Genomic DNA, 25,241 nt, shown 5'->3' with positions numbered 1-25,241 from the left:
GCCACAACAGTGAGAGGCCCGCGTACCGAAAAAAAGAAAAAAGAATATTAAAGACAAATGATTCAGGGCTGATTAGGAGACAATCAGTTTGAAGTTAACAATACAATTCCAGGATCGAGTTTGGGGCTTTATAACCAATAAAACAGTTTGGGTTTGTTGCAATCAGCTATAACTTAGATAGGTAATTTTCCACTTAAACGCTACATTTGTCCCTAATCTTCCCCCTTTCCTCCAAGGAACAATAAATTTTGGTTCATAGAGCCTAGTTGACTGATCTGCAGCCTGGGACCCATGAGCGTGATAATAAGAGTCTCTGAGCCAATTAATAGTTGAATAAACACCAACAAGTTTAACATTTACCGGCAGTAAGGCTGCACAGATTCATTAAAATGCTGTGCTTCTTTGCTTTCCCCAGGAATTATATCAAGTTATTGCAGTAACTGGTTATCTTAAGCAGCTTAGCTGTTCATGACATCATGACATTTATTGACGAAATATTGTTTTAAAACACGGAGTCCATGTTGGGGGAGACATTGTAATTAAAAAGACCTCTGGTCTTTTTAACCACTGGAGGTCCAGTGGTTAAGACTCCATGCTTCGGGCTTCCCTGGTGGCGCAGTGGTTGAGAGTCCGCCTGCCGATGCAGGGGATACGGGTTCGTGCCCCGGTCTGGGAGGATCCCACATACCGCGGAGCGGCTGGGCCCGTGAGCCATGGCTGCTTAGCCTGCGCGTCCGGAGCCTGTGCTCCGCAACGGGAGGGGCCACAACAGTGGGAGGCCCGCGTACCATAAAAAAAAAAAAAAAAGACTCCATGCTTCCATCAGACATGGGTTTGATCCCTGGTCGGGGAAATAAGATCCCATATGCCACTTGGTGTGGCCAAATAAATAAATAAATAAATAAATAAATAAAACCTCTGGCTCTGAAGAGTTTAGACATCCAGCTTAGTTGATGAGTGTGTTATGTTTGGGAAAAAAAAAAAACCCTTGGGTAGCTAATTGAGCAGTATTCTGCAGAAATAATTTATGAAATTTTTCATAAATTTCTATACAAATGTACATTTCCCTAGAGAGAATGAGAGTTTTGTAGCACATCTGCATCTCAGAAATGCATATAGTTACATAAAAGACCATTTTAACAACTTTCATATTTTTATAGGGATGCATTCACTAGGTGTTGATCTTGGACTTCTTGGGGTTACATGGAAAAGGTAGAATTGCATTTTGACTTTGATTTTAATTCAGGGTTTCAATGGACATTAAAAAGGTGCAAGAGTTAAGTATTAACGTTTAGTCTCTTTTTTAGTGTGTTTTTCTACATTCAAGCTGTGCCTCACAGGAGATATTCTTAAATTGTCCACTGTAACCTCGGGCTTTCATGTTGCATTTCTGCAGGAGCTTAAAATAATTTGATGTGTGACGTTTTCTCCCGCAGAGTTTCTTCTATATACTAGTGAGCCATTTGGGTGACTTTGTTTTAGTGAAGTTATGAAGATTCATATGCAGTATGTTCCTCTTACAGAATTATGAAGTTTCACGTTGCAAAACGGAAGTTTAAGGAAACATTACGCCCGTATGACGTAAAAGACGTCATCGAACAGTATTCTGCTGGTCACCTGGACATGCTGTGCAGAATTAAAAGCCTGCAAACACGGTGAGCAACGCGGGGGTTACTTGTTCTACAGGAACAGGCACAGAAACTGTCCGGGAGGAACGTCTCCCTAGTAGAGAAAACTCTTGAATTCCACGCTTCTAACTCTTTTTTTAGTGAACAGCTGGACTTTTGCGTTGAAACAGATTTTATTTAAATGTAAATCGGACATTAAAAGCCTCAACGTATCGACAGTGTCTCAGTGTCTCACCTGTGAAAATGGGGTATTGGCAGTGGCCGCCTAGGGTCGTGGTGAGGACTGAATGAGTTAATGCAGGGTCACCGAGCGCTCGGGGAATGTTAATGGTGGGCACAGCTGTCGTTTCCGTTATCGCCTGAATCCTAACCATCCTTCAGAGAAAAGCTAGTCTTTCTCCTTCGTTAAACTTGACCCACCATCCAGCCCACAAAGACAGACCTGTCCCTCCTCTGACCCCCTAAAGCGAGTAGAGTCCACTGCAGGGAGTAAAAGCACTCCTCACCTTGGAATACTGTGCCGGAGAGTCAAACTGGGAAACGCGGGGTTGGCTCTTATACTGCTTCCCTGTGGGAAGTTTGTCCCCCTGGCCCTGGACCAAGTCTGGGCCCGTCCTTTCATGCCTGTCCTGCACGGGGCTAGATACACACCGTCTTTCCAGGGAGCATCTTCTCTAGTGGTTGAAAGAAATGAGTTCAGTATGTTATTTCAAACGTGTTTGATTGTGTCATCTTGAAGCCAAAATATTTAGTCAGTTTCATTTTTTTTAACAGTCTTGCTTCACTATCAGGCCCAAACTACCAGCATTCGACTGAACAGTTCTTAAAACACAAGGACTGAGTCTTCATTGTTTGTCTATGCCCAGAGCACACTTAGCCCAGGGTGAGGCCTATACTAGGCCCTTAGTAAAACACCTGTTGATTTCTATAACATTAGTTACAGAAATCACAGTTTTTTTCGTTCATTCATTCAGCAGGTAAGTATTGAACCTGCAATGTGTGCCGGGCACCCTGGGCACCCAGAGATGAACAAATGACCCAGTCCTTGTAGAGCGGCAGTTGAATAGATTAGATGTCATGACTGCCTGTACTCCTGTGCACACAAAGTAAACTGGAAAGTTGAGTCAATATTCCTTATAATTCAGTTCTAAAACACACAAAAAGGAAGAAAGTAAGTCCAATTTAGGCTGACTAGGTCTCCTTAGAAATTGTTTTAAATCACCTGTGATCCTGTTACAATCTCCGCCCAGGTAGCCAAGGTTTTCCAAGTCCTTTCATAGAACTACCTAAGGCTCCCAACGTTTTTGTTTGCTTGTTTGTTTATCACAAATGTAATTGGTTTTCTTTTATTTTTCTTCATAGTGATAGGGTCACTAGTTAAAATACACTGTAAAGTCTGCAATTTAAATTTTATTTCATGCTGCATTGTAGCAATAGTTTACATAAATAGCGTCCATTTAATCGTTTAAAACAAAGGTTAAATGTAAATTAGGATCCTGTTATTTATTCCTATGATTATTTATGGTTTTCTGGTAAAGTTTTATTTTTCTGAGGGTGAAGGAATTAATGTTTTTGAAAGTAAAATATCTTTAAACTAAATTGATAATTTCCAGAAATCAATTGACCTGGAGAGAATGCCATAACATTACAAACAGGATTTTTTCATTTAACATATGTTTGTTCAACTGGTTTTTTTGTTTCTTTGTTTTTATTGAAGTATAGTTGATTTACAATGTTGTGTTAGTTTCAGGTGTACAGCAAAGTGATTCAGTTATATATGCATTTATATCTATTTTTTTTCAGATTCCTTCCCCTTATAGGTTATTGCAAAATATTGAGTATAGTTCCCTCCCAATGTTTCTATAAAGTTCAACTGCTGCAGAATTTGCAGAACTAATCTGGAGTTTCTTGCTTATGTGATGTGTGTATACTGTCCAACTAGAAATCCTGAGATGGAGACTACAGCTTTCTTATCTGCTTATCTTCCATATGTCAGATGTATGATAAATGGTCATTGAAAAATCTGCTCTATTATTAACATGAAATAGTCATAATTATGATTTTGTCATTTTTAAGTGGTTGAATTCAAGAAGCACCTGGTCAGGGGTGGGAACAGACAAATTACTTGGTAGTTTAGGACATTTTTGCCTCCAGAAGATCAGCCATAAGTGATTTCATCATGGACTAGAATAATGAGAAAATTAACCTCGTGTAATTTTCATGTGAAGAAAATAAGCACGTCAACTGGAAGAAGTTCATTTTTATTTCCTCTTACGTAAATAGAGATAATTGTATTTTTCTTCTCAAAACCCTTCCTTCCAGCCTAGGGCAGTGTCCACCTTCAGCACTCATAATCAGATCTCTTTCTCTGCTAGTGTGGATCAAATTCTTGGAAAAGGGCAAATCACATCAGATAAGAAGAGCAGAGAGAAAATAACCGCAGAACATGAGACCACAGATGACCTCAGCATGCTTGGCCGAGTGGTCAAGGTTGAAAAACAGGTACAGCTCAACTAAACTGCTTAATTTTTAGCCAGATTTTTCTCCAGTTTCATTGAGATATAATTGACGCATATCCCTGTATAAGTTTAAGGCATACAACATAATGGTCTGACTTCCATACACTGTGAATGATGACCACAGTAAGCTTAGTTAGCCTCCATCATCTCATAGAGACACAATAGGGGCTTCCCTGGTGGCGCAGTGGTTGAGAGTCCTCCTGCCGATGCAGGGGACACGGGTTTGTGCCCCAGTCCGGGAAGATCCCACATGCCGTGGAGCAGCTGGGCCCGTGAGCCATGGCCGCTGAGCCTGTGCGTCCACAACGGGAGAGGCCACAACAGTGAGAGGCTCGCATACCGCAAAAAAAAAAAAAAAAAGGCCTTACATTGGAAAGGCACCTATAAGACACAATAAAAAGGAAAGCACAAAAAGAAAAAAACTTGTTTTCCTTGTGATGAGAACCCTTAGGATCTACTCTGTTAACACCTTCCTGGGTACCACACAGCAGTATTAACTCTAGTCATCCCCTTGTGCATCACACCCCCAGCACTTGTTTATCTATAACTAGGAATTGGTACCTTCCGGCCACCTGCCTCTGGTCCCCTCCCTCTACCCGCTGCCTCTAGTCACCATGAATCTGATCCTTTTTCTATGTGTTTGGGAAGGGGGTTGTTTTTTGTCGTAAATTCCACATAAGTGAGATCATACAGTATTCGTGTTTCTCTGCCTGACCTATTTGACTTAGCATTATGCCCTCAAGGTCCATCCCTGTTGTTGCAAATAGCAGGATTTCCTTGTTTTTTATGGCTGAGTAATATTCCATTGTGTATATATATATATACACACACCACAACTTATTTATCCATTGATCTGCAATGGACACTTGTCTCTGAGTCTTGGCTGTGAACATGGGGGTGCAGACATCTTTTTGAGTTAATTTTTGTTTCCTCTGGGTATAGTCCCAACAATGGAATTACTGGATCATGTGGTAGCTCTATTTTTAATTACCTGAGGAACCTCCATACTGTTCCCCACAGTGGCTGCACCCGTTGACATTCCCACCAACAGTGCAGGAGGGCTCCCTTTTCTCCACATCCACAACAGCATTTGTTATCTCTTATCTTTTTGATGACGGCCATTCTAACAGGAGTGAAGTAGCCAGAATTTTTTTTTTAATCAAAACTGATTATAGGCAGTTGGATGTATTTTAATGAGTAATAGATTTTAAAAGGAATAAAATCAAGAAAGAGCAAATAAAATAAATTTTCTTTATGCATAGACAGTGTTTCTCTAAAACACCTGTATTTCCATATAAGAAATAGAAAATTTCCTCACATCAATTAATACTCGAACTGCAAACAACTATAGATTTCCAACAGTAGAATAACAAAGATCTAGTTTTTATTTGTGTTTTGGTTATTTTCATTGTCTTTTATGTCAAAAAAAAAAGCATAATAACTATGGTAGTGCACTGAATGTTTGTTGACCCTGAGAGTGTATCGTTTCATACAAAGACAGTTTTTAGGAATCAAAATGCTCCCCCAATTTAATATAAACATTCCAAGCATTTTATACCTTTATTTTTAAATTAAGAATCACCTAGGTTGATAGTTAGGGTCTTTTTTTTTTTTTTTTTTTTTGTCTGCACCGCACAGCTTGTGGGATCTAGTTCCCCGACCAGGGATGGAACCCGGGCCTCCTGCGGTGGAAGCGCAGAGTCTTAACCACTGGACCGTCAGGGAAGTCCCAGTATCTAGGGTCTTGATTTCTTCCAGAATAAGTTCCCTGCTAGGCAGCAGTAAAGTCCCAGAATGTCTTCAGGGAAGAGGCTGAGGAAGGGCAACCTGATCGGGGAGGAGGGTCTGGAAGTTGCTTTGTACAGCGCTTATATGGCTTTTGAAACATCCATTTTATTTTATTCTTTTTATAATTTATTTTATTTTATCTTCGTGTTGGGTCCTCATTGCTGTGCGTGGGCTTTGCTTTAGTTGTGTCAAGCGGGGGCTTCTCTTGTTGCGGAGCACAGGCTCTAGAGCGCAGGCTCAGTAGCTGTGGCGCACGGGCTTAGCTGCTCTGTGGCATGTGGGATCCTCCCGGACCAGGGCTCGAACCCGTGTCCCCTGCATTGGCAGGCGGATTCTTAACCACTGCGCCACCAGGGAAGCCCCTGAAAATTAATTTTAAAGGCTGGGGAGGCAGAAGGGCGCCGGTGGAGACCAGGCGGACGGACGCCGGAGCGTCCCGCCTCTGAGCCCTCCGTTCCCGCCCTCACGGCTGGAGGGGGCATCCTGAGCTGGTGCCGAGTCAGGACTGCGTACGACTCGCCTCTCCGGACTTCACTGTGCAGGCACAGCCGGACTGCTTTCTACATTCTTATCAACAGTGTACGTTTTCCCCTCTTTCAGGTCCAGTCCATCGAGGCCAAGCTGGACTGCCTGCTGGACATCTACCAGCAGGCCCTGCGGAAAGGCTCCGCGTCGGCCCTCGCGCTGGCCCCCCTGCAGACCCCGCCTTTCGACTGTCAGCAGACCTCGGACTATCAGAGCCTGGCCCCGCCCGGCGGCCGCCTGCCCCGCTCGGCCAGCGCGGGCCTGACTCGGGGCCTGCAGCTCATCCTCGCGCCCGGCGAGCTGGGCGCGCAGACCTTGTACGCGCTGAGCCCCACGGCGGCCCAGGGGCCCGGAAGCCCGGGGGACGGTCCAGCGGCGGCGGGGGTGGGCGCAGCCCGGCCAGCGGCTCCCGCCACCCTGCAAATCCCGGCCCCGCTACCCGCCCTGGGGGCCCTGGTCCCCGGCCCCGCGGGCCCGCACGAAGGCCTCCCCGACGTCTCCGCCCGCCTCGAGGCCGCCAAGGAGCGTGCACTGCGCCAGAGCCTCGACCTGGACGGCGCGGCCCTGCTGTCCGTCCGGCCCGCGGCGGCCCAGGACCGGGGCAAGTCGGCGTCGGTGCAGAACCTGATCCGGTCCGCGGAGGACCTGGACGTGCCGCTGTCGGGGAGCGAGTCCAGCGGCTCCAGGGGCAGCCAAGATTTTTACCCCAAATGGAGGGAATCCAAATTGTTTATAACTGATGAGGAGGCGGGTCCGGAGGAGACCGGGTCGGACGCCTTGGACGCGGGGCCGCCGGCCCGGGAACCCGCCCTGGCGTCGGACTGTCTCAGGACTGGACGATCCCGATCATCTCGGAGCGCGGGCCCGGTGGCGGGAGCTGCGGAGGCCCTCGGCCGGGCCCACGCCAGGCTGAAATGAGGCCTCGTTCGCTTCCCTTGCCCCGCAGGCTCTCAGCCATACATGTCGCTGCATGAACTCTTCGGGAAGCCCTTCTCAAAAGCTGAATGCCCAAGAATCAGGAAGAGCAGGAAAGGCAGTTTCCAAGCCCGTTACCTTTTAATTGCATGACAGTGCATGTTCAGGGGACGGCTGAACTTCCCAGGTAGGACAACATTAGCCCTCATTCAGGAAGGTACCTCGAGTTAAAACTCCTGAGAAATCAACACTGCTGGTGCTGTGGTGTGTGTGAAAATGTCAAGGTCAGGTCATTTATAAGATTGGACTCTGTCTTTTGAAATGATGGGAGTAAGCGCCTTCAAATTTCAGGCATTTCTGCTTTGTGGTAAAACACAGAATACAGTTTCAGAATTAGGCCATGACGTGCGTACACGTAAACATAGTATCAGCTGCTAATAGGGTGTCCAGTAAAGCAGAGTTGGGGCATCACAGACACGGCTGCCTGTCCAAGACATACTCGTCAACCCGTTCCTATTCAGGCATTTTATTATTAATGTCATTTGAATGTCAATTCGTGTGCTTTTGGTGACTTAACGCTGTGGCCAGCAACTTTGCACGTCATTTTCATGTTCTTTATGACGAGAATGTTCTTCGGTTAGAAAATGTGCAAACAATGAAATTCAAGGCCAGTGGGGCAAATAGGCTGACTCTGACACATTTGACTTCAGTGGAAACGTATTCCCTGATGGCTCGCTCCATCAGCTGCTACACAAGCAAACCAAGTCCTGAGAAGCGGACAGCCGGCCGGGCAGGGCTGATCTGTGTGCCCTGCAGCGCTCTCCACTAAAGGCAAGTGTGAGAGGCTCTTCCCACGGCTGATACACACGCAGGCTCCTGGGAGCAGAAGTGTGAGTGAGACGGGGATGGGAAAGGCTTGAAAAGAATCCAGACACGACACCGGGAAACAAGTGAAGCTCAAGAAAATGACTTCCCCCTCCAGGGCCATGAGAGGGAGGGAAACAAACCCAAAAGAAAAGAACTTGATTTTTTAGAAAACGAATATTCCTAAGGAATTCAACTACCGAAACATCCCTTATTCTTATATATAAGCAGAGAATTTTGAAAGGCATTTATTTTTTAATATGCCCTGAATGTTTTTTGCTATTAGGTAGTACATTTTGCATATGGAAGGCTAAAACTAAACATCCTTTACTTTTTATACTGTAGCACACATTTTCTATTCTTCCCAAGAATGTTGCCCCCAATCTGAAATTACTGGCTCAGTTTCCTGGTACAAACGTTTTATGGTTCAAAGTCCGGTAACACTGGCAGGGTCTGCGAATCAAAACACTTAATAATATAGCCTGGCAGCAAAAACACCAAGGGACACCAAAGGAGAAACGTATGTACCAGAAAGCAAGCAAAGTTGACCGCTTGTTAGAAACCAGCCTCGCTAGCCCAGACCGTCAGAACTTCAGCCAAGGTCACGGCACCCAAAGGGCCAGGAGAAGCGAGAGAACACTGGTTAAACTCTCACCACAGAAGGACTTAAAAAGGAAGAGTTTTTTCCGTGACGGTAGTGCCTCCAGGAAAACTTTCCCAGCAGCCAGGAGGACCAAGCAGGGCTCTCGCCGGCCACCCAGAGGCCAGAAGATGCCCTGACACCCGCCCAGTCCCTCCCAACTCTCTCCGCAGCCGGGTTTCTCCACCCCAGACTCCCCCCGACTTTTCTTCTCCACAGGCTTATGGACTCCCTGCCACAAGTTCCCTTCTGGACTTCACCAGCCGACATCCCAAAGTAAACCGCTTCTCCACTCACCCAAAATGCGCTTCTCAGCCTTTTAAGACCCTGTCCTTTTTGATAAGCACTGAAATTTGGCAAGATTCCTCTTCTCGCCCCACGGGGATCCTAGCACACTCCCCCAGAGCGTGTCATTCAGAGTGTGCTTGGGTGCTGGAGATATGCAGAAGAGAGTCTAAATTTTACACTCCAGTTAAGAAGAGGTTCTCAAGCTTTTGAAGCCATTATTTTCATTTTCGAAACATAGAGTGTTAGTAAAGTGTTAAATGCAATGTTTCATCTACCCATGTCTCCACTCCAAGTTGTGATCCATCCTCCCAAGGAGGTTGTACACAAGAACACCCCACCCCACCCCAGCCCCCTCCACTGACCCGAAGCCAGACCCCCGCCGTGCACGGCAGGCCTCTCCAGGTGTCAGCCGAGGAAGAGGCGGAAGATAGCAGCTTTCAGGTAGCACTGAGTCTTGGACACACCCTGTCCGGGTCAAACCCCACTGGCAGCAGGAACTCTGAATGTACGGGGGACCCCTCCTTTGGCCCCTTTAGGCCTCAGACACAGTACAGTTCATCCGGCGTTGCTGAAGACGGAGGATTCAGAAACAAACCTAAGCCCATCACTGAGGGTTACCCACAGCCCCGCGTGGTAAATCATGTTAGGAAAAGCTTTCATACATCCAAGCCATGACCATTTTGTGTCTGTCTTACCCTATAGCGCAAAAAGTCCTGGATGTCGAAAGCTGGTTGTCTTGTGTGAAAACTGGAGGGTTGTGTCTGTTCCTCTCGGTGGGGCTGAGAGGGGCCTCCCACTTACACTTAGCAAAGTCCCTTCAGTCAACCCCAGACGGCGTCTCGAAGCACAATTTAGCTGAGCGCTGATCAGCCGCCGGCTTTCTCAGTCCGTGTTCGTCTGCCTTCTGCAGTTCGTGGGGCTGATCAAGCTAACGCTTCATGGCAAACATCCCTTCTAGGAGATGAACTGAGAAATTTTGCTTTGTCTGATCTAAATGTTTGCATTCTGTTCAACTAAATTAACATGTGTAGATTGCAAGTTTTGTTTAAAGAAGACACTTGACAGTTTCTAAGTCTTTATCTCCTGTTCTAAGGTGCCTTTCTTGCCTCCCCTTGGCTCAGTGATTCTGAACGTTCTTAATTTGCCAGTAAAACAAGTCTAACAGAGAGGAGGAAATCAGGCACAAAGTGACTAACTCTCACGCCTGTTTGCAAAGCAAACTATAAGGAATGATGCAACTGAGCAACTAAGTGAATAGGTCACTTCATCCAGATTGAGAAAATATCATAAATGTTAACTTATCTCCCCAGAAGCTATTTTTTTGCCTTAAAATGACATGGTTGTGTTTTTGTAAGAGAAACTTAATTTAATATAATTATGTGCATTTAAGTGAGCAGTTCTGGAAGTCGTGTATGACAATGCAGTTGTCTGTTTCCTGAAAACAAATAAATCAGGAATATCATATCCATTTCAAGCTACCATTCAAATGTAATTTCCTTTGCTCTCTTTTACTGGGATTATTTGTTTTAAAGTAAAACATTAAAAAGATGTCTATAAACAGCTAGTGTGACTGCTCTCATCTGGTATTAACTGGTTTGTTCTGAACGAACTGGGTCGCAGTCGATGAAACTGATCGTATACAGATTTGGGGTTGAAATTTAAAATTACCTTTTTCCAGTGTTGATGAAGAAACCATCGGTAATTTGGGAAGAGGAGAGATTTGCAAATGTTGCTGAGAGTATCATAAGAAAAATGTACTTGATATTATACTGAATATTTATTTGTATATGTTTTTTATTTGATATATCAAAACAGATGCCCGCGCATATGAGCCTTGTGTTAGCTATAAGAAAAGGGTTTGCTAAACGAGTGCTAAGAAGTGGGGACCAGCAGGTCCCCAAATGCTGGAACCCCTGGCTGCTCAGAATGACCATTTGTATAGCACCTACCCAGCGCTGCCCAACCAGGGGGCGTCTGCTCCCAAAGGGATCTTCCCCTTCTGCCCTAGAACCCCACCCCACCCCCGCTCCTTCTGTTCCACTAGCAGTTTTGCACGGTGTGCATCATTAACTGCAGTGGAATTATTCGAAAGGAGGCTCAGAATGTTAGAGCTCTGGAACGCAAAGCAACAAAGGCCTAAGAAAGCCGCCTTAGACGCAGGAGGAAGGGTGAGGGGCTGTCGCGTGAGGGGCCTCCCCCCACGTCCCTGAGGAGCGCACCCAGGTCTCCCTGCCTGTCCTGTCACCTTCCGGAGACGAGTGAAAATAATCAGCAAACTTGGAACGTGCTTGCTTGACCAACCCAAAAACGTAAACAGCTTCCAAACGCTTTTGCACCTACCTTACAGCCTCTCTCAGTCCCGCCTTTAAAAGCAAAATATACGTACAATTATTCTACCCTCATCATGGGTACAAGTAGCTTCCCAGACCTTGAAGTGCCCACTTCATCACCCTGCTTTCGACTACTTCAAGCACCTGGTACAAGTAAAAATTGCTTCTTTAATTTTTAAAAAATTTTAATTAGTTACAATAGGACTTCACCCTCTGGCCTACCTAACTCCAAGTCATTGAGGTTTTTACTACATTTCCAAGCAGGAATTTATCAGATACACTACGTGCAACCTACAGACTATGCACTGCCCTGAAATCACAGCACCACAAGACTGGTGAAGGGCAATTTTTCTGTTCCAATAAATAAATAGAAAACCCAAGGCACATTGGGGTGATATATCTCTTTGCCCATTCCCATGGCCCGTTCATTCCTATAATGGTTTTGTTGCCTAGTTCAAGTCCAGTGTGCTCCGGGCTAATCATCGGGGTCCAGGGTCCCCACACACTGTCACCGACTTTCTCAGCTTCTCACCTGCTTGCTAGTTTTTTTCTTTAGTGAGGCCCATCTCTTTCCATTACTTGCTTCTACTTCCCCTTTGCTTTGCCTACAGTGGTGTGACTACCTTCCTGCACTGCCAAGCCCTGCCCAGCCCGCGACCCCAGGAACTAGGTACTCGCACCCTCCCCTGGGGGCAGCCCCCGTGCCAAAGGCAGCACACCACACGCAGCCCAGGTCAACAGATGCTTCTGCGTATCTCCATCTCCTCGCCGAGGCCTCCGGGCCACATGCAACACCACCTCCTGCTTCCAGGACTCAGGAGCGGAAATGCCTCTCCCCCTCCCCAGGGGAGCTCTTCCCTTAGGGACGACTAATTCTCCTGCTCTGGATCCCGACCCCCTCCTTCCCCGTATCTGCGGCATCTCCCCTTCAGGAACAGAAGTGAGCCTCTCCCATGACCAGCACGGCAAGAACTCACCTTCCTCTTTCTTTCTCTCCACATCTCACCTTCTTTAGAACCAACGATTTATAGCGTAAGTTGTATAAGGTACTTCTGTTTCCCCAGCATCCGTCCACCGGCCAGCAGGACAGTCAGGCCCACGCCTGCCCACCCCCCAGACAACCAGCTCCAGCCCTCCAGCATGACCTCCCGGAAGTACATGCAGTCAGCATCCCTCTTGGCTTCTCTGGGGCCGTCAATGCTGTGAACAGTCTGCCTTCCTCTTAAAACTGCCCCCCACCCCGTTTGTCCCTGCTTCTCTGGATCAGTCCTCTCTATTCACTGTCCCAAGCTCCTTAGTTTCCTTGCTTTGCGGTCAGTGTTCCAGATCCCACCCTTCTCTCCTCCCCTCACACCCTCCCCTGGTGGCTCCACCCGTGACCTCAGCTACTAACGCTGGGGTCCCACCCAATCAGGGGTCTCCAGCCCTGAGCATCAGCTCTGAATGTCTCCCTTGGGCCCGAAGTCACCTCGGTCGGACATCCCAGACAAACTTCTTGAGGGGGACATGTCACAATATCCCCAAGCGTCTCCCGTCAGGCCGCGCAGGCAGAAGGTGCTCAAGAACCCTGAATGGGTGAAAGTGTCCTGGTCTCTCTGGCCTTTTACTCAGTTTCAGCAGCTTCCAACCCCTAACTTCAGAGGTCTTTCTCTCAAGAAGGGTGTGAGCCTCAGCCTCGTTCACACTGTGTCACAGATTTGATCGGCTACTTCTCCCAAAGGTCTCTGGGCTTTTCCAAAGGGAAAGAAATTAATGGAATTAATGAATGCCAAATAGTGAGTAATCGTGTTTCTGCAGGACTGGGAGAAAAAGCCCCCTCACCACCCCCCCAGGCCTCAGCATCCTTCACCTCTGTCCCTCCTCCACTAACGAATACACTGCCTCACACCCCACAGATGGTACCCAGGCCTAGATTTTGCCCATTCACCAGGAGGCCTGATTGCTCACACTTCCCTGGAGCTCCAAGGAGAAGAGGGCCTTTCGTCTCCCTTCCCTGCTCCCTGAGCCCCATGAAACCACATTCCGGCTCCCCAGCCCTCTTTATACCCTACATTCAATGCCAAGCCCATAGCCAGAGCTGGCCTACAGTCTGTGGACCCCAGACTTTAAAATAACTCATGAACACACTACTATATATAAAACAGATAACCAACAAGGACCTACGGTAGAGCACAGGGAACTCTACTCAATGTTTTGTAATAACCTATAGGGGAAAAGAATCTGAAAAAGAATACATATATATGTGTAACTGAATCACTTTGCTGTGCACCTGAAACTAACACAACCTTGTAAATCACATAAACTTCCAAAAAAAAGCCTAAAAAGTAGCGACTCATGCTGAGTGACTGCCCAGTGTTGAGCCAATAAGGGCTTTCCCAGGTGTTACCGAATTTAATCCTCACCACCTGACCACAGGTAACCTATCAGTTAGGATGGATTTGGCTGCGGGTATAAGAAAACCCGAGGACAGGGGCTTCTCTGGTGGCGCAGTGGTTGAGAGTCCGCCTGCCGATGCAGGGGACACGGGTTCGTGCCCCGGTCCGGGAAGATCCCACATGCCGCAGAGCGGCTGGGCCCGTGAGCCGTGGCCACTGAGTCTGCATATCCGGAGCCTGTGCTCCGCAGCAGGAGAGGCCACAGCAGTGAGAGGCCCGCGTACCGCAAATAAATAAATAAAATAAAAAATGGGACAATTTGTGGTTATCTTGGCAATTCTTAGGAGGCAAGGATATCAACTGGTCTTTTTTTCTTTTTTTTAGCCCTGCCACCTGGCTAGTGGGATCGTAGTCCCCCAACCAGGGATTGAACCCAGGCCCTCAGCCGTGAAAACCCTAACCACTGGACCACCAGCGAATTCCCAGATTAATCTGTCTTGATTGCAGAGTGTCACTGTCTCTGCCTGGTTTCAAACCTAGTTACAGAGTAAGTGGTCTTTCCCCATGTGTTCCATCACAATCACTGAGTGGTCTTGACTAGTGAAGATGTTCTGCAAGAGATGTTTATGTTTGGCAAGAAATGTTTGTTAGAGTTTATCTGCCAGCTTCCTGCTGCAACTTCTGGGTCTGTTTTTTCACTTTTCAGTCTCCCTTTTCGGCCTAAGGCAAAAAGACACAAGACAAAGGACATTCATCTACAGGGTTCAGACCCACTATCCCATCATCAAAATTCATCAATCACATGGTTATTTGGAGAACATGGTCTGCATCTCCACTACAGTTAGTTCCATGTGCCTTTGGTTACAAGATGAGGTGATGAATCATTTAAAAAGATCATGAGGGGGCTTCCCTGGTGGCGCAGTGGTTGAGAATCTGTCTGCCGATGCAGGGGCCACGGGTTCTAGCCCTGGTCTGGGAGGATCCCACATGCCGCAAAGCAACTGGGCCCGTGAGCCACAACTACTGAGCCTGCGCGTCTGGAGCCTGTGCTCCGCAACAAGAGAGGCCGCTATAGTGAGAGGCCCGCACACCGCGATGAAGAGTGGCCCCCGCTTGCCGCAACTAGAGAAAGCCCTCGCACAGAAACGAAGACCCAACACAGCCAAAATAAATAAATAAATAAATAAATAAAGATCATGAGGGAATTCCCTGGCAGTCCAGGTGTTAGTTAGGGCTCCACGCTTCCACTGCTGGGGGCACGGGTTCAATCCCTGGTCAGGGAACTAAGAGCCCACAAAGCCGCACAGCACGGCCAAAAAAATAATAGTAATAATACTTAAAATAAAAAACAAAAAAAGATCATGACTGCACAGTAGCACTTAAGGCTGGACAAGATACAGATAATTACTAGAAACAAAGTGATTATCAATCCTATTAATAGGCTGCCAAGGAAAGAGCCTAGATTTCAAAACCAGGCCATGAAATCAAGTCCTATTCCATCTGAATCTGTTCTAGAAAGCCAGGTCATCTTTTCTTTTAACCAACCACAAATTATTCTCCCTGACCAATAGTGAACCAGGGTAGCAAGCAGTGTTTGCTAAAAAACGAAGTTCTTAGCTGGCCAAGAAGGAAACAAAGGCTACGTAATTATCCATAACCAGAGACAAATTTTGGACCACCTTTTCTAGTTAGGTTATTTCTACCACTGGAATGGGAGCACCCAGAATGGAGATGAAGAGGACTTGGTTATCTGGCCAGGTCTCTTGCAAGCTCTGCTGAATAGTCTATTCTTCCCTCGTTTTGGGTCTCTGAGTATCTTTCTCAGAGAAGCAGTTTTCTGTAGGAGTAGGTGTTTTAAAATTGGAAAGTTTCTAAACGTTACTCTATATACGCAAGATAGGTTTTGGTAATAATCAGGTGAAATCCTGTTGTCCACATAAAAAGAGTACCTTATGCAGCCACTGTGGAGAACAGGATGGAGGTTTCTTAAAAAACTAAAAATAGAGCTACCATATGATCCAGCAATCCCACTCCCGGACAGATAGCCAGAAAAGACGAAAACTCTAATTCAAAAAGATTCATGCACCCCAATGTTCATAGCAGCACCATATACAATAGCCAGGACATGGAAGTGTCCATCAACAGACGAATGGATAAAGAAGATGTGGTACATATATACAATGGAATACTACTCAGCCACAGAAAAGAATGAACTAATACCATTTGCAGCAATATGGCTGGACCTAGATATGATCATACTAAGTGAAGTAAGTCAGAAAGAGAAAGACAAATATCATATGATATCGCTTATATGTGAAATCTAAAATATGATACAAATGAACTTATTTACAAAACAGAGACTCACAGACATAGAAAATAAACTTATGGTTACCAAAGGGGAAGGGGGGAGGGGAGGGATGGATTGGGAGTTTGGGATTAACATACACACACACTACTATGTATAAAATAGATAAACTATAGCCAAAGATGTAGCCAAAGATGAGGTCGATCCACTCGTGCAGGTGGGCGGACACATATTCTGACTCCAGGCCCCGACGGTGCTGCTGGATGAACCTGGGCTCCCCACCCCAGACTGTGCTGAGGCCAGGGCTGGGACTCCAGACGGGCACCCTGCCGGTGAGGGGCGGGGCTTCCTGGAGTGACATCGCCCACCAATCCCTGAGCTGGGCAGCGCTGGGGCCCCCGCCCACCCCCTGCCAGAGTGTGGGCTAGATGTCGCCCCTCCTTGGTTCCCGCGGACTCCGGGGTGGGGCCTCTAGGGGCGGGGCCTCCCGGGGAGTGGCCTCCGGGGTGGGGCGGGGCAGGTTGTCAGCGCGCCCCTCCCGGCTTGTACTGTCTCCCCAGGCGACACCTGGGAGATGCGCCGGGAGGACTGCCACAACTCCTGCGCAAACTGGCAGCTGCGCACCTCCGAGGGCTGCCCTGCGCCCACCACGATAAGCTTGCCGTCTTCCAGGTCCACGAGCACGTGGCTGCGCTCCTGGGTCACAGCCACGCTGCGGACGGGCACCTTCTGGGCAGGGGCGGCGCGGCCGGCAGCAGTTTGTTCAGGGCACACTGGGCCGTGCCCAGCAGAACAGAGTCCCCCGTCACCGCGAGGGCTGTGGGCTGCTCTGCCAAGGGCAGTGAAGCTCGCAACCTCCCAGTCACCGAGTACAGGTGCAAGGAGTAGGTGACTTGAGCCCCCAGACGCTCCCGCGCTGAGCTCCGCACCACAATCTGGCCCTCAGAGCCCAGCGCCAGGTGGGACACAGGTCCAGGCAACGTGGCTTCCGGGGGCCTTAGTGAGCCCACAAACTGGCCACGGCGTACAGTGTGGATGATCACAGTTCCATCCTCGGATCCAGACACCGCCGTGGCCTTAATCCTAAGGGCGGCCCCCCGCTCTAGCATCTCAGCAATAAACTTGGACTAGTTTTGTAACAACAACAACAAATATATATATTATATATATATATATAAATACATATAATTTCAATTTTTTAAAAAAGTAGCACGTCAGCGATGCACAACCGGAATGGGGAGTTTAAGTATCATTGATCACAGTGAAAAGCAGGACAATTATTAGTCCCTTAACACGGAGGCGGGGAGTCACCGAGGACATTTGTTTCTACTGCTGTAAGCTTGCTTCATAAGTCAGCGTAAGTATTAATAGTTCATTATTTGGGGGTCATTGTCCAATTTTGATAGAACAGAAGGTTAGGATTAACACTGTGAGGAAAATTCAAATTCCAAAAGGTACCTATAGAAGAAAATCTACCCTTTGAAGTGTTGAAAGGAGCAGCTATGTTTTTTAAAAGAAAGGAGCAGCTATTAAATTTTTCTTAGTTGAATCAGGTGGAGGATGACAAATCCATTAATCAATTAGATTAGAACAATAGCTAAAGTCTGAAAAAAAACACACGCAAGAGAGTTTTGCCTTTTCTTAGGTGGCAGAGAAATGCTACAGAGGATTAGGTTTATTATTTTTTAAATTTATCTTATTGAAGTATAGTTGATTTACAATGTCGAGTTAATTTCTGCTCTACAGCAAACTGATTGTTAGTATTAATCAGACTTGGCTTCTTTCCCTCGTGCTTCGTCAGAGCCCGGGCTCTCCTCTTAGTTCCCCCGTTTTCTGCAGGTAAGTCTTCTTTAGCCTCCTGGTTAGCCACTTCGGCCTGTTTTCCCTTTGCTCCCCTTTTCCCTTTTGTTTGCACTTCCTTGTCTGAAGATTTATCCTTTCCCGTCGCCCTTTTTGGCTTTGGTTCCACTTTTGCAGGAGCCGGTTTAGCTGACAACCTCACCCATCTCCTTCGCCGCCCCCTGGGGGAGCTGACCTTGCTCTTGGGCGTCCTATTTGGGGGGCGGGCGCCTGCTGGGTGCCTGGTGGTGGGCGTGGCGCAGAGAGCCTTCGGGCTGCTGGCCGCTGCCACTCCTCCCAGGCCCCACCCCCAGCTGCTGGGACCTGCCTATACTCATTCTTTTGCATATCTTTTCTATTATGGTTTATCACAGGGTATTGAATAGAGTTCCCTGTGCTCTACAGCAGGACCTTGTTGTTGATCCATCCTATGTATGATACTTTGCATCTGCTAACCCCAGACTCCCACTCCATCCCCCCTCCCCCCACCCCCTTGGCAACCACAAGTCTGTTCTCTGTCTGTGAGTCTGTTTCTGTTTCATAGATAAGTTCATTTGTGTCATATTTTAGATTCCTCATATAAGTGACATCACATGATATTTGTCTTTCTCTGTCTGACTTACTTCACTTAGTATGAGCATCTCCAGGTCCATCCATGTTGCTGCAAATGGCATTATTTCATTCTTTTTTATGGCTGAGTAGTATTCCATTGTATACATGTACCACATCTTTATCCATTCATCTGTCAATGGACATTTAGATTGTTTCCATGTCCTGGCTCTTGTATATAGTGCTGCTATGAACATAGGGGTGCATGTATCTTTTCAAATTAGAGTCTTCTCCAGATATATGCCCAGGAGTGGGATTGCTGGGTTACAGGGTAGCTCTATTTTTAGTTTTCTGAGGAACCTCCATACTGGATGCACCAATTTACATTCCTACCAACAGTGTAGAAGGGTTCCCTTTTCTCCACACCCTACAGAGGATTAAGTTTAAAAGTGTACAGGTGACCCTTCTTCATGACACTTCACTTTATTGAGCTTCACAGATATTGCATTTTCTACAAATTGAAGGTCTGTCGCAACTCTCCATGGGTCAAGTCTGCCGGCACCATTCTTCCAACAGCATTTGCTTACTTTGTCTCTGTTCAGCAATTTTCACAACATTCCAAATTTTTTCATTACTATTATATTTGTTGCAGTGACCTCTAATCTATAATTATTTGGAGGCTCCAAGAACTGCACTCATACGAGATGGCAAACTTAATAAATGTTGTGTGTGTTCTGACTGTTCCGTCAACCGGCCATTCCTACATCTCCCTCCCTCTCCTTGGGCCTCCCTGTTCCCTGAGACACACAATATTGAAATTAGGCCCATTAATATCCCTACAATGGCTTCCAAGTGTTCAAGTGAATGGAAGAGTTGCATGTCTCTCAGTATATATCAAAAGCTAGAAATGATGAAGCTTAGTGAGGAAAGCCGAGACAGGCTGAAAGCTGGGCCTTTTGCACCAAACAGCCACGTTGTGAATGCAAAGGACAAGTTCCTGAAGGAAATTAAAAATGCTGCTCCAATGAACACACGGATGAGAAGGAAGAGAAACAGCCTTATGGCTGATACAGAGGAAGTTTTAGTGTCTGGACAGAAGATCAAACCAGCCACAGCATTCTCTGAAGCCAAAGCCCAATCCAGAGCAAGGCCCTAACTCCTTTCAATTCTCTGAAGGCTGAGAGGGGTGAGGAGGCTGCAGAAGGAAAGTCTGAATCCAGCAGAGGCTGGTCCATGAGGTTGAAGGAAAGGAGCCGGCTCCATAACAACAAAGTGCAAGGGGAAGCAGCACGTGCTGATGCAGAAGCTGCAGCAAGTTATCCAGAAGATCTGGCTAAGGTAATTAATGAAGGTGAACAGATTTTCAAGGTAGATGAAACAGACTTCTACTGGAAGAAGATGCCATCCAGGACCTTCATAGCTAGAGAGGAGAAGTCACTGGCTGGCTTTAAAGCCTCAAAATGCAGGCTGACTCTCCTTTTAGGGGCTAATGCAGCTGACAACTTTAAGTCGAAGCCAATGCTCATCTACCATCTGAAAATCCTAGAGACATTAAGAATTATGCTAAATCTCCTCTGCCTGTGCTCTATAAATGGGACAAAAAAGCCTGCATGACAGCAGATCTGTTTACAATATGATTTACTAAATATTGTAAGCTCACTGTTGAGACCTACTGCTCAGAAAAAAAAGATTCCTTTCAAAATATTACTGCTCGTTGACAATGCACCTGGTCACCCCAGAGCTCGGATGGAGATGGACAATGAGATTCGTGTCGTTTTCATGCCTGGTAATATAACATCCATTCTGCAGCCCACGGATCAAGGAGTCATTTGATTTTAAGTCTCATTATTTAAGAAATACATTTCACTGGGCTTCCCTGGTGGCACAGTGGTTAAGAATCCACCTGCGACTGGGTCCGCCCTCCCCATCACTGAAGCTGCTCACCTTGCAGGTCATTGGCAAGCTGAATATATTTCTGTACCGCGTGGGGGCTGGCCTTCCTCAGCCTGCGGCATCCCGAGACCTCTGTCTGCTTGCTCTCCGGGAGTCCCTGTGGGACAGACCCTGAAATAAGCCCCTGCTGGCTCTCTCTCTAGCTGTTAAAAAAAATAGACTTCCGGGTAAGATGGCGGAAGAGTAAGACGCGGAGATCACCTTCCTCCCCACGGATACACCAGAAATACAGCTACACGTGGAACAACTCCTACAGAACACCTACTGAATGCTGGCAGAAGACCCCAGACCTCCCAAAAGGCAAGAAACTCCCCACATACCTGGGTAGGGCAAAGCGGAGAGATTCCCGCACAGAGGATCGGTGCCGAGCGGCACTCACCCGCCCGAGAGGCTTGTCTGCTCGCCCGCCAGGGCGGGCGGCGCTGGAAGCTGAGGCTCGGGCTTCGGTCAGAGCGCAGGGAAAGGACTGGGGCTGGCGGCGAGAACTCAGCCTGAAGGGGGCTAATGTGCCACAGCTAGCCGGCAGGGAGTCCGGGAAAACTCTGGAGCTGCCGAAGAGGCAAGAGACTTTTTCTTCCCTCTTGGTTTCCTGGTGCGCGAGGAGAGGGGATTAAGAGCGCTGCTTAAAGGGGCTCCACAGACGGGCGCGAGTCACGACTGAAAGCGCGGAGCCCAGTGACGGGCGTGGGACGCTGGGGCTGCTGCTGCCGCCGCCAAGAAACCTGTGTGCGAGCGCAGGTCACTGTCCACACCGCCCTTCCGGGAGCCTGTGCAGCCCGCCACTGCCGGGGTACAGGGGCGGCTTCCCTGGGAGAACGCACGGCGCGCCTCGGGCTGGTGCAACGTCACGCCGAACTCTGCCGCTGCAGGCTCGCCCCGCACTCCGTGCCCCTCCCTCCCGCCCGGCCTGAGTGAGCCAGAGTCCCCGAAGAGGCTGCTCCTTTAACCCTGTCCTGTCTGAGCGAAGAACAGACGCCCTCCGGCGACCTACACACAGAGGCGGGGCCAAATCCAAAGCTGAGACCCAGGAGCTGTGAGAACAAAGAAGAGAAAGGGAAACCTCTCCCAGCAGCCTCAGAAGCAGCGGATTAAAGCTCCACAATCAACTTGATGTACCCTGCATCTGTGGAATACATGAATAGACAACAAATCATCCCAAATTGAGGAGCCAGGAGTCAGTGCTGTGCCTCTGAGGTGGAAGAGCCAACTTCAGGACACTGGTCCACAAGAGACCTCCCAGCTCCACATAATATCAAACGGCGAAAATCTTCCAGAGATCTCCATCTCAACACCAGCACCCAGCTTCACTCAACGACCAGCAAGCTACAGTGCTGGACACCCTATGCCAAACAACTAGCAAGACAGAAACACAACGCCACCCATTAGCAGAGAGGTGGCCTAAAATCATAAAAAGTCCGCAGACACCCCAAAACACACCACCAGACGTGGACCTGCCCACCAGAAAGACAAGATCCAGCCTCATTCACCAGAACACAGGCACTAGTACCTTCCACCAGGAAGCCTACACAACCCACTAAACCAACCTTAGCCACTGGGGACAGACACCAAAAACAACGGGAACTACAAACCTGCAGCCTGCAAAAAGGAGACCCCCAAACACAGTAACATAAGCAAAATGAGAAGACAGAAAAACACACAGCAGGAGAAGGAACAAGATAAAAACCCACCAGACCTAACAAATGAAGACGTAATAGGCAGTCTACCTGAAAAAGAATTCAGAATAATGATGGTAAAGATGATCCAAGATTCTATTTCCCAGATCCAAAATCTTGGAAATAGAATAGACAAAATGCAAGAAACAGTTAACAAGGACCTAGAAGAACTAAAGATGAATCAAGCATCGATTAAAAACACAATACATGAAATAAAACATACTCTAGATGGGATCAATAGCAGAATAACTGAGGCAGAAGAACGGATAAGTGAGGTGGAAGATAAAATAGTGGAAATAACTGCTGCAGAGCAAAATAAAGAAAAAAGAATGAAAAGAACAGAGGACAGTCTCAGAGACCTCTGGGACAACATTAAACGCACCAACATTCGAATTATAGGGGTTCCAGAAGAAGAAGAGAAAAAGAAAGGGACTGAGAAAATATTTGAAGAGATTATAGTTGAAAACTTCCCTAATATGGGAAAGGAAATAGTTAATCAAGTCCAGGAGGCACAGAGAGTCCCATACAGAATAAATCCAAGGAGAAATACGCCAAGACACATATTAATCAAACTGTCAAAAATTAAACACAAAGAAATCATATTAAAAGCAGCAAGGCAAAAACAACAAATAACACACAAGGGAATCCCCATCAGGATAACAGCTGATCTATCAGCAGAAACTCTACAAGCCAGAAGGGAGTGGCAGGACATAATTAAAGTGATGAAGGAGAAAAACCTGCAACCAAGATTACTCTACCCAGCAAGGATCTCATTCAGATTCGATGGAGAAATTAAAACGTTTACAGACAAGCAAAAGCTGAGAGAGTTCAGCACCACCAAACCAGCTTTACAACAAATGCTAAAGGAACTTCTCTAGGCAAGAAACACAACAGAAGGAAAAGACCTACAATAACGAACCCAAAACAATTAAGAAAATGGGAACAGGAAAATACATATCGATAATTACCTTAAATGTAAATGGACTAAATGCTCCCACCAAAAGACACAGATTGGCTGAATGGATACAAAAACAAGACCCATATATATGCTGTCTACAAGAGACCCACTTCAGACCTAGAGACACATACAGACTGAAAGTAAGGGGATGGAAAAAGATATTCCATGCAAATGGAAACCAAAAGAAAGCTGGAGTAGCAATTCTCATATCAGACAAAATAGACTTTAAAATAAAGACTACTAGAAGAGACAAAGAAGGACACTACATAATGATCAAGGGATCGATCCAAGAAGAAGATATAACAATTGTAAATATTTATGCACCAAACATAGGAGCACCTCAATACATAAGGCAAATACTAACAGCCATAAAAGGAGAAATCGACAGTAACACAATCATAGTAGGGGACTTTAACACCCCACTTTCACCAATGGACAGATCTTCCAAAATGAAAATAAATAAGGAAACACAAGCTTTAAATGATACATTAAACAAGATGGACTTAATTGATATTTATAGGACATTCCATCCAAAAACAACAGAATACACATTTTTCTCAAGTGCTCATGGAACATTCTCCAGGATAGATCATATCTTGGGTCACAAATCAAGCATTGGTAAATTTAAGAAAATTGAAATTGTATCAAGTGTCTTTTCTGACCACAATGCTATGAGACTAGATACCAATTACAGGAAAAGAGCTGTAAAAAATACAAACACATGGAGGCTAAACAATACACTACTTAATAACGAAGTGATCACTGAAGAAATCAAAGAGAAAATTTAAAAATACCTAGAAACAAATAACAATGGAGACACGACGACCCAAAACCTATGGGATGCAGCAAAAGCAGTTCTAAGAGGGAAGTTTATAGCAATACAATCCCACCTTAAGAAACAGGAAACATCTCGAATAAACAACCTAACCTTGCACCTAAAGCAATTAGAGAAAGAAGAACAAAAACACCCCAAAGTTAGCAGAAGGAAAGAAATCATAAAAATCAGATCAGAAATAAATGAAAAAGAAATGAAGGAAATGATAGCAAAGATCAATAAAACTAAAAGCTGGTTCTTTGAGAAGATAAACAAAATTGATAAACCATTAGCCAGACTCATCAAGAAAAGAAGGGAGAAGACTCAAATCAATAGAATTAGAAATGAAAAGGGAGAAGTAACAACTGACACTGCAGAAATACAAAAGATCATGAGAGATTACTACAAGCAACTCTATGCCCATAAAATGGACAACCTGGAAGAGATGGACAAATTCTTAGAAATGCACAACCTGCCAAGACTGACTCAGGAAGAAATAGAAAATATGAATAGACCAATCACAAGCACTGAAATTGAAACTGTGATTAAAAATCTTCCAGCAAACAAAAGCCCAGGACCAGATGGCTTCACAGGCGAATTCTATCAAACATTTAGAGAAGAGCTAACACCCATCCTTCTCAAACTCTTCCAAACAATATCAGAGGAAGGAACACTCCCAAACTCATTCTACGAGGCCACCATCACCTTGATACCAAAACCAGGCAAGGATGTCACAAAGAAAGAAAACTACAGGCCAATATCACTGATGAACATAGATGCAAAAATCCTCAACAAAATACTAGCAAACAGAATCCAACAGCACATTAAAAGGATCATACACCATGATCAAGTGGGGTTTATTCCAGAAATGCAAGGATTCTTCAATATACGCAAATCAATCAATGTGATACACCATATTAACAAGTTGAAGGAGAAAAACCATATGATCATCTCAATAGATGCAGAGAAAGCTTTCGACAAAATTCAACACCCATTTATGATAAAAACCCTGCAGAAAGTAGGCATAGAGGGAACTTTCCTCAACATCATAAAGGCCATATATGACAAACCCACAGCCAACATTGTCCTCAATGGTGAAAAACTAAAACCATTTCCACTAAGATCAGGAACAAGACAAGGCTGCCCACTCTCACCACTCTTATTCAACATAGTTTTGGAAGTTTTAGCCACAGCAATCAGAGAAGAAAAGGAAATAAAAGGAATCCAAATTGGAAAAGAAGAAGTAAAGCTGTCACTGTTTGCAGATGACATGATACT

General features: G+C 46.2%; 1 protein-coding gene across 3 annotated transcripts in view; it reads left to right on the top strand.

The window, feature by feature from the left end:
• Positions 1 to 7,475, top strand: part of KCNQ5 (potassium voltage-gated channel subfamily Q member 5) — a gene marked incomplete at its 5' end in the record, with an annotated part of 571,115 nt that extends 563,640 nt beyond the window's left edge. For all 3 annotated transcript variants that reach the window (XM_081250514.1, XM_081250512.1, XM_081250513.1), the window contains 3 exons: positions 1,524 to 1,655; positions 4,004 to 4,130; positions 6,536 to 7,475. In XM_081250514.1, coding sequence (XP_081106640.1) covers positions 1,524 to 1,655; positions 4,004 to 4,130; positions 6,536 to 7,378 — 1,102 coding nt within the window. In that variant the 3' untranslated portion in view covers positions 7,379 to 7,475. The remainder of the gene's footprint in view (positions 1 to 1,523; positions 1,656 to 4,003; positions 4,131 to 6,535) is intronic.
• Positions 7,476 to 25,241: the final 17,766 nt, after the last annotated feature.

This window comes from Mesoplodon bidens (assembly GCF_964165515.1).
Source record: "Mesoplodon bidens genome assembly, chromosome: 12".
In the NCBI taxonomy this organism is placed as follows: Eukaryota; Metazoa; Chordata; class Mammalia; order Artiodactyla; family Ziphiidae; genus Mesoplodon; species Mesoplodon bidens.
The sequence above is the reverse complement of the archived record's forward strand: the minus strand, read 5'-3'. Positions and strand labels throughout refer to the sequence as shown.